The 9,362-nt window shown below is 33.0% G+C and overlaps 2 protein-coding genes across 5 annotated transcripts; both read right to left on the minus strand.

Annotated features, from left to right (window-relative positions):
- Nucleotides 1–1,601: 1,601 nt before the first annotated feature.
- On the minus strand, nucleotides 1,602–6,822 carry LOC135138019 (RILP-like protein homolog). Its single transcript, XM_064067834.1, has 5 exons — nucleotides 6,386–6,822; nucleotides 5,892–6,338; nucleotides 5,514–5,689; nucleotides 2,565–2,660; nucleotides 1,602–2,511 (listed from the first exon to the last, which is right to left on the minus strand). The coding sequence occupies exons 1-5, from the start codon at nucleotides 6,698–6,700 to the stop codon at nucleotides 2,400–2,402; spliced, it is 1,146 nt and encodes a 381-aa protein (XP_063923904.1). The 5' UTR covers nucleotides 6,701–6,822; the 3' UTR covers nucleotides 1,602–2,399.
- A 401-nt stretch (nucleotides 6,823–7,223) lies between these two features.
- LOC135138020 (STAGA complex 65 subunit gamma-like) lies at nucleotides 7,224–9,154 on the minus strand. 4 transcript variants are annotated; one of them, XM_064067837.1, is made up of 8 exons: nucleotides 8,924–9,154; nucleotides 8,654–8,836; nucleotides 8,410–8,601; nucleotides 8,254–8,363; nucleotides 8,086–8,201; nucleotides 7,852–8,033; nucleotides 7,657–7,800; nucleotides 7,224–7,600 (listed from the first exon to the last, which is right to left on the minus strand). In XM_064067837.1, exons 2-8 carry the CDS (start codon nucleotides 8,806–8,808, stop codon nucleotides 7,477–7,479), a joined length of 1,023 nt encoding a protein of 340 aa, XP_063923907.1. In that variant the 5' UTR covers nucleotides 8,809–8,836; nucleotides 8,924–9,154; the 3' UTR covers nucleotides 7,224–7,476. The 4 variants fall into 4 exon arrangements, with proteins under 4 accessions (XP_063923907.1, XP_063923908.1, XP_063923909.1 ...); XM_064067838.1 differs by having other exon boundaries at nucleotides 8,893–9,154; XM_064067839.1 differs by lacking the exon at nucleotides 8,924–9,154 and having other exon boundaries at nucleotides 8,254–8,354; nucleotides 8,654–8,916.
- Between the last annotated feature and the right edge of the window lie 208 nt (nucleotides 9,155–9,362).

Raw genomic sequence — 9,362 nt, forward strand, 5'->3', positions numbered from 1 at the left:
GCGTGACGTGACGTGACGTGACGTGACGTGACGTGACGTGACGTGACGTGACGTGACGTGACGTGACGTGACGCGACGCGACGCGACGTGACGTGTTGTGATATAAAGTTCGAAGCAATAAAGTGCACAGATCATAATACATATAGCTAACAGAGCTAAAATACATATTATTATGTGGTGTCGTATACTACTATTTATGTGTTGTAATTTATTGTTCAAATTAATATTACTTACCATTTTTAACATTTGTAGTATCTTTCCTATCACAAAAATTAACCCAATGTTCACAAATATCTTTAGTTTTCAGAATAACTTGGCGGTTTGACCAACCAGATATTGCGGTGTGCAATTTTTAATTTTGAAAAAAACTTTTTTACAAAATTAAATAAATGCCAGACTCGATACTTATGCCACAGGTACTTTATTTCAAATAATTATGATGATAACAACAAATAACCCTTTAACCTCTACCTGAAATAGTGAGTCATACTGCATCCTCTTTGCAACTTATGTACGCGGAAAACCTTTTGATTTTTCAATTTGTTTTCTAGTCCCAAATTTGGAATCGTTCGCTGAGTATAATCAAGATTATAGGTCTTATTTTATCATTATTATATAAAGACGTGTGTATTGTTCATATTTTCAAGAAAATGGGGTGACTCGTTCTTAATTTTTGACCAATAAAAGATCTATGATGACGTCATCAACATGGATAATAGAATACTAGTCACAGCACAAAAGGAAAATAGTCACAGCATCATTATACCAATGCAAGAAAAAAAAGGAAAGGGCCAAGTGCGCCACCGAGACGTAGAAACCGTGTCGGGAATAAAACGTTATTATACCTTGCAAATGTTGAACGTTTCGCGAAAAAACTGAAAGCGGATTCGTACACTACAAGTACAGGAGTATATTTTTGTATAACATTCAGCTCATTTTAAAATACGGTTCACTGAGATGACATCATCAAATTGTTGGCGGGAATGACTAGCTAAATTTTGGTTAGCATTTAACCATCTACATGATACAAAATTTGACAACAATCTGTCCAGCAGTTTTGGAAATTACGTGTCTAATAAAAATGGATACAGGCACCAGACAGACGGAAACGGAAAACTATACTTTTTTCGTACTACAAGGATCATGAAACATCGAGAAAACATAAAAGCGGCAATTCGTCTGATGGACTCGATTACAATACTTCCTTAGGTTACGCTCGGAAAGTAAAAATATAATCGTGGAATGTTTTCATTGTCACTAAGATTTAATAAAATTAGGTAATCACATTTATTTATTCCAGTTGTCGTTTTTGATGGTGACGTTACGTACTAGGGACAATTAAGTGGAATGTTACTAGATTCCAAATTTCCCACTAAAATTCTGGGATTCAACTCAAAGTTTAAAATTCCATGAAAAAAAGGGCGACGATTTTCTGCGTTAATACTGCTCGTAGAGAAAATTGCCGATAAAATAGGGGTCTCTCTGGGCCGGAGATGTCGACCGATATAATTGCCAATATTATTTGTTGGACTGTACTTCAGGGACGAAGGAAGTTCTGTCTAAATAACCTTTGACATTTTTTTTTTATTCATGGTTTTAGTTTTAAACAGGAAGAGTGAGTTTTTTCTTTAAATAAGTGTATTTGGCACCTCTACATGTGTTAGAATAGTGTCTAAGAAATCAACACTGTTCTTTTACAATACAAATAAAGGTTATCAAAATATCTGCTCCAACAAAAATTGCACTCCACAAATAAATATTAATACATATTCGAGTTTACCACCACGAATATAGCAGAGGAATTTTAATATAACATAAAGTTTTTGAAAGTGAATTCCGTTAACAACACTTGTCTGTTCATATTCAAAAACTTTTACTATTATTTTGGAGTCTATACAAATATCGAAATAAACCTATCATTTTAATATCAGACGTACATTTCTTGTTAACAATATACTACCATGGATATGATTACATACTTGGTCCTTTCTAATTAAACTACAAGTGTATCATCTCTGTACAGTTCGTGACAAGATGTAAAATTTACAACTACAAAAGATGGAAGCATTCATTGTAATGAACTCAATACTACATTTTTTTTTTTCAGTCAATAATCCTACAATGATAAATTGTTCATTTATTTGGAGAGTACTTTTGAGGAAACAAACCTTCCACAACATTAAAAATTGCCTAAAAACCTAACTCATCGCAAAAATAAATATGGCCAATTCTAGTAATCCGTTCTCCACACAATTTGACGACGCTAACAACTTTATATCTTGAGATTCAAGCTTTGTCAACTTTCAAGATAATTAACAGACTAAAACTATCACAATGAATGATGCAAATTACCAGATAGATCAATCTCAAACTTTGGGAACGCAAACGTGAAACTCTCGTTAAACCGGAACTTGTTCGTTAGTAGCTGAAAGAGCCATCTTCGAGAGGGTTGACAAACTACGCCGAGGAAAACTGCTCCCACTACCGCTTTCGGAAAATATTTTGCGAAAACTACAAAATATTACAATTCATTTCATTCAAATCTCTGAACAGGTTGTACCTACAATTTACGGATTCCTGATTCTGAACACTTTTTCCAAGGTGCGTCGTCGGGTTCATATGGCAGAGGTCCCTGAACTGGTGCATCTTCTTCAACAGGTCTACAAATTTTTAAACACTCATCATAGTTATTTCCATAAAAGTGTTGACGTAAAAACATTCTACAGTTTGTACATAAATATTTCACCAAATTTAGATGTTAAGCTACACAAAATTTAAAGTTTTGCACAAATTTTCTGTGTTAATAATTAATAAAAATTGGCTGAAGCTTATTTCGATAGAACTTCCCTAACTCCTGAACTACAATCCAACAAATCCTGCTATAAATTTGATTTTTGATTTTGTGATTTTACTTTTTTGTGATAATCTCTATTCTCTATATATAGACGACAGACAAATGGAAACGGCGACCCATTTTTTCGTAATTTAGGGGTCATGAAACTTCGAGAAACCTGAAAGTAGCCAGTCGCGCGATATACGCGATTACTATACTTCTTCAGCTTACGCTCAGGCATTAAAAAACGACAACAAATTGCAATCAGTAAAACAAAAACTTTTCTTCGGGAACACTAAAAAATGGAGATATCGTGTTTGTCCACCAAGTTTTTATTATTATTATTTTTCATTAAACCTCATATTACCTAGTTTTTACTTCCCGAGTGTAAGCTAAGTGTAGTAATCGAGTCCATCGGGTGAATTGCTACTTTTATATTTTCTCGGTATGTCATGACCTCTTCTACAGTACGAAAAAAGTGGTCTCTCGTTTCTGTTTGTCTGCCTGTCGTTTGTATCCATTTTTATTAGACACGTAATCTCCCAAACTACCGGACCGACTGTCGTCAAATTTTGAAAATATGTATATTAGGAATATCATGTAAATTGTAAAACGTTAACCAAAATTTAGCCAATCATCCCCACCAACGATTGATGTTTTCTTGATCACATTAAAAACGAGTCACTCGATTTTCTCGAAAATGTGGGAATACACACGTCTTTATTTAAGAACGAACAAATAGGAATTATAATATTCAGCACATTTTGTTCGATTCTGATTTAATTAATAATTTTAGTCCTGTTGGAGGAGGCATTGTTTCGATGTATAAACATAAACACTTGAGTTAAGTTTATTATTAGTGCTGAGAGGACATTTTGTCCCTTAAGTTATCTGCTTTAAATATATTTTACATTGACTGTACTTAGGAGCGCACAGTCCAAGAACGAATTTGCTCTTCCACGGCAGCGGGTGTTACTTATACCGTTGGTTTTTACGTTATAGAGGCTATCACAAAACGAAAATCGCAAAATATTTTTTTTATTTTTCAGTTTTCCGGTTTTTTAATTTTCATTTTCTCCATTTTATATCACAATTTTTCATTTATTCAAATTTTTCAATTTTGCAATTTTTGGATTTCCAGTTATCCGATTTTCCGATTTCGTTAATTTTCAATATATCAATTTTACAATACATATTTCGTTTTTGCGATTTTGAACTTATTCAATTTTTAAGTTTCTCAATTTTTAATCTTTCGATTTATCTATTTCCGTTTCTTCAATTTTTCAAGTTCTTGATTTTCAACTGTTAGATTTTTCAAAGTTTTCACTTTTGAGTGTTTTCATTTTTGATTTTGCAATTGTACAATTTTGCAGTTTTTTTCACTTTTTTTATTCGAAAATTGGAAAAATCGAAAAACTAAAAAGTAAAAAACGAAACGCTAAAAAAGCGGAACAAATTGAAAAACTGAAAAACTGAAGAAAAGAAAAAATCGAAAAAGTAAAAAATCGAAAAAATAGAAAATCGAAAAATTGCAAATCCAAGAACTAAAGAAACTAAAAATTAAAACACTGACAAACTAAAAATCTACAAGCTTAAATTAGAAAACCAAACAATTATAAAATCGAAAAACTGTAACAATGAAAGATCGAAAAATTGAACGAATAAATGAATAAGTTTTAAAATCCAATAATTCAAAAAGTGAAAAAAATATATATAAATATTACTAGGTACATATTTAAAATGAAAACTAGAAAAGTCGCAAAACAAAAATTGAAGAAATGAAAATTTCAAAGATCTAAAAGTTGAAAAATCGAAAAACTGCAAATCAAAACATAAAAGATCCTAAAGTTGGAGGATGGAAAAACTGAGAACTTTAAAAATGAAAATTCGAAGAGTTGTGTGTCGTAAAATTGAAGAAGCAAAGAAAATGAAAAATTGCAAACCGAAAAATTGATAAAAGTAAAAATTGAAAAAATTTAAATTGAAAACACAAAAATTATAAAATCATTGAAAAATCGAAAAATTGTAAAAATAAAGAAAATAAAAAACCGAAACGAAAAATAGCAAATTGAAAATTTGAAGAAATGAAAACAAATTACAGAATCGAAAAATTAAAAATTGAAAACTCCAGAAATTTTAAATCGAAAAATTGCAAAATCTTAAAAACTGAAGAAACGAAAAATTGAAAAAACAAAAAATTATAAAATCGAAACACTGAAAAATCGAATAACTGAATAAATAAAGAAAATAAAAAACCGAAACGAAAAATTGCAAACCAAACAACTTAATAATTAAAAACTGAAAACCCGAGAAACTCGAATCGAAAAATTGAAAAATTAGAAGATTTAAAAGTTGAAAAATTGAAAAGCTGAAAAATTTAAACTTGAAAACTCGAAAAACTGAAGAAACAAAAAAATTTAAATTGAACAATGAAAGATTCAAGTCAAAAAAGCTGCGGAAGTGTTTTTTACGCCACTGGTTTTTACTTTATAAAGGTTATCAAAAAACAAAAATCGCAATTTTTTATTAAAATTTTTCAAAAAAACGGATTTGTTGGGTTCCACTTCAGGGGCGAGTGAAGTTCTGTCGAAAAAACCTTCAACCAACTTTTTAAGTCAATATCAGAAAACCGCGCAAAAATATAGAAAAGAGGTTTTAATTCAGTATTAAATATACCTACGTCTCTGATTTATTTTTTGGTCTGTAAGTCTCCAGTTCATCTTCTAAGTCACTGACACGAGCTTTTAGTTCATTTCTTTCATGCAAAATATCTTTAAGTTCTTGTGTTGTAAAACGTGGTCTATTTGGATCATCTAAATCATACACAGCTTTATTGCTAGGTAGCGGTAAATCACTCTGAAAAAATAATAATTACACGGGCAATTTCTGCAAAAGCAAACAGTAATTCTTCTAATTCCATTATTAAATTTATAAATAAATAAATACTTTATTCCCAATATGGAATGTGCCAGAATACTAATCAAGAAAACAGAAAATTTCAGAATGTTGGCATTTTTAAAATTCATTAAAATATAAGAAGCAAAATAAGAGTACTAACCTTAACAAGATCTTCATTTTCTTTTTGAGCCAAACCTAACCGCTGCCTCAGTCCCATTATATCCCTCTGCTGGTCTTGTAATTGCACAAGAAAATCAGCCCTCTCATCACACAAAGTTCGTACTTGACTCTGAAACAGCTTATGCTTCCTCCTCAATTCTCTACTAGTAGAATTGAGACGTTCCACTTGAGACTTTAAAACTTCAATATCACTACATTTTTCTTGAAGCAATTTATCTTTTATTCGTATCTCATCCCTTTGTTTTTCTACGCTATCCTTTAACTTTTGTAACATGTCCCCATTACCGGTCTGGTTAGCTGGTGTAGAAGGCAGATGACTAGGGCTAACGTCTTTAGCCAACCTTCGATTCTCTTCTTGCAATCGCGTTACAACAGCAACTAGTTCCTTCGTTTCTGTACGCCACTGCTCCTCAATCGCCTCTAATTCCTACGAAAAGTTTTGTTAGCACCTTAACGCGGACTGTGGAGCATTACCCTTTCAAATTTTTGTCTGTATTCAGCCTTTTCCAGCTTGTCATTCTCCAACTGCGAAATTTTCGAACGAAGTTCGTGCAATTGCGTATTTTCGCGCTCATTCCGTGTTGCCAAGTTCTCTAGTAATTCCAAGGCGTTGATAACTTTGGGCATCAAAGAAGTAACAGCGTCGGCCCCATATTGATCAATGATCTTTTCGCATTCTTTGCCGATGTCCGATGCAATGTCATACACATCGACCACCGTTATATCACCACTCAGATCATTTTCTTCCTCCATATCATTCGAACAATAATAATATTTTATCGGTGGCATCCAAAATTGTTTCTTACTTGAACCATCAACGGATCAACCTCTACACAAAAATGACAACCACGGAATGACAAATGCGATCGTGACGTCAACGTTAAAAACGTGACGTCACGACATCTGTCAGTCTGTCAGTGTCAGTAAAATTGTATTGCCAACGTCGACGGTGCAAACTTTTAAATAGAATAGCATTACTAATTTTATGGAAGCAAAATTAAAGTATGAACCGTTCATGATGTTTTTTGACAAAAGTGGACCTGGTAATTTTGAAGTGAATTCTGGTTCACTATAAATTGTCGGCACTGCATCTGCCCTCAGCTTCAACTCTGGGACTAATGCCAAAATGTTCTTTTCGAAATCAATCTTTAAAAAAAAATGACAAACTCTTGAACAGGGAAAAATTGCTTCCTCGAATTTACTTAATTAATAAAATCAAAATTAAGTAAATCAAGACGTTCAAAATTTGTCAGTGTGACAAAATTAAAAAAAAAATCACAGCCAACAGAAAAACAAAAAAAAACGCAATGACTGACATGTCAGTGTCGCCACTCTTTTCATTAATTTTTAAGGCACTCAAATACATATAATAAATTACACTTTTCATTAGGGATCTTTCATGGAAGTAATATTCTACCTACACAACATATATAAGATAGCTGATCACTTATTACGTCTCCGTCGTACGCTTTTTTTTAAAATAATTGCAAACTGAGTACGCACAAATTAACTGTTGTATTTAGTAGGTACACAGGTAAAAAACCATTGCAGGTACATGTCGATTTTTATTTAAGTTTCTTTTTCTTGTTATGTGGCGAAAGATTGCATGAATCGTCGGCTGTCATTGGTACGATTCCTGGAGATGCAGTTACACTAATATCTTCCACGCCATCTGTCATACTATGTAAGCTGAAAAGAAAAAATCGTAATAAGTATATATTTAAATTCTGCCCTAAATATTTTACTTTGCTTCAGCTTCAAGACTGTTAAGTAGCTGATACCCTGTTTCAAGAATTGAAAAATTGACGTCTCCATCTATTGTAGAAAAGTGTACCTCTGTATTTTCCGCTTCAATTATGTCTTCTTCTTCAACCTTAACTCTAACCACCCTAAAAAACTCAAAACAAAATAAAAAAAAAATGGGCATAATATGTATGTACTTGCTAAATTTATCTACAGGTGATGGAGACTTTGGTATTAGTAGTGTCTGGTACTCTTCAGTTAAATCTTTGCATCTGTCTTCGAGAACATTTACATATTTTACAACACGTGCCTGATAATAATCATTCAAACCTTTGACCCCACCAATGCCAATTTCAATTAGCACTTTCTCGATTATACTCTAAAACCCAGTAATGAAAGAAAAATACTGCAGAAGAAATAAAAGTAATTACTGGAAATTCTGACGCATCCTGAGCTTCTTTTGTTGCCGTATTCAAATGTTGACAGACCTTTTTGAAAAACTCTTGCAATACATCGATCAGCACATAAAGTGCACTTTGTTGACAAGCTAAAATATTAAATATGAGATAGTACAACTGTTTGTGCCTTGGACCACATACTTTCATATCCAAGATGCGCAAAAAGTGTAGCAATGGATTTTGTTAAAATTTGGCGTACAACGGTTTTGCTCAATTCACATAACGCTACTTCATCTGCCTTGCTAAAATTTCTACCATAGATAACCTAATAAATGAACTGATAGACATGTCACATACTCAAAATCTTGAGAAGAAAAATTTAAATTTGCCATTGTGTTATGAGCGGCTGGATTGTGGAACTGTGGCATTTCTAATACGACTTTTTCAGCATTCTTGTTGTGTTCAGTTAATGTAATCATTTCTGAAATACTGTTGGCATGTTTATGTAGTGCGATTGCATATAGTGTGAGTGGATTCAAAGGAGGCACTCTAAAATATTTACAAATCAACTAGGTCCCAAGGTATATTCTCACGTAATTACACAATATTCTGTGTTCTTAGTGAATCGTCATCGTCTTCTACCAGTTCATTGAGAAATAATTTATTCATGGACAGTTCTATATCAACTGTTACGTCTGGAATGTGTTCAACTTCTTTTTGAATCTTGAATTGATCCTCCCAGTGTTTGGTTTCCATTATATATTCCTATTAAATAGCCGCTAACCTGTAATAATGTCCAATGTGGACAAAAGCACGCAACAACAATAACACCAACATAACCTCAAAGTCATGTTTTATGTTTTCTAGCTACCTGGTTGTCACCACGGCTATCTGATTTTCGTGGAATTTTACTGAGGTTTTTTACTTTCCGTGCCTAAGCTAAGGAAGTAATAAGTCCATCAAGCGACTGGTTACTTTCATGTTTTCGCGATGTGTCATTAGTCAATACCACTACAATACGAAAAAATAATATCCAGTTTTCGTCCGTCTGTGTCGATTTTTTCAGACAGATAATCTCTGAAACTACCGGACGATTGTTGTCAAATTTTATATGTTTGTGAATTTAATCTCAAAATGCTTCCACAAAGCCCGACGGGAAGCTCCCATGCATTGTTCCATTCCATCGTATAACGTTTTTGCGTTTAAGGGGGGACGCTAGACGAGAGACAAGTTTGAATTGGGCGTCATTTGTTGCCTTAAACGCAACCAGCAATTCTTCTTTAAATCTACCTGACGCGCTGGGATAGACG

This window comes from Zophobas morio, unplaced genomic scaffold (assembly GCF_036711695.1).
Source record: "Zophobas morio isolate AGI-343-1 ecotype UQ-CSIRO unplaced genomic scaffold, CSIRO_AGI_Zmor_V1 ptg000030l, whole genome shotgun sequence".
Classification (NCBI taxonomy): domain Eukaryota; kingdom Metazoa; phylum Arthropoda; class Insecta; order Coleoptera; family Tenebrionidae; genus Zophobas; species Zophobas morio.

Bases quoted from the DNA above. Each gene is read 5' to 3' on its own strand.
- LOC135138019 (XM_064067834.1), bottom strand. From the start codon at position 6,700: ATGCCACCGATAAAATATTATTATTGTTCGAATGATATGGAGGAAGAA. The intron at 6,339-6,385 runs GTAATGCTCCAC...AACTTTTCGTAG, and splicing joins ACAGACAAAAATTTGAAAGG to GAATTAGAGGCGATTGAGGA. The intron at 2,661-5,513 runs GTAGGTATATTT...AAAAATTTGTAG, and splicing joins CCAAAAAATAAATCAGAGAC to ACCTGTTGAAGAAGATGCAC.
- LOC135138020 (XM_064067837.1), bottom strand. From the start codon at position 8,808: ATGGAAACCAAACACTGGGAGGATCAATTCAAGATTCAAAAAGAAGTT. The intron at 8,034-8,085 runs GTAATTACTTTT...ACTGGGTTTTAG, and splicing joins AGGATGCGTCAGAATTTCCA to AGTATAATCGAGAAAGTGCT. The intron at 7,601-7,656 runs GTAAAATATTTA...TTTTCTTTTCAG, and splicing joins AGTCTTGAAGCTGAAGCAAA to CTTACATAGTATGACAGATG.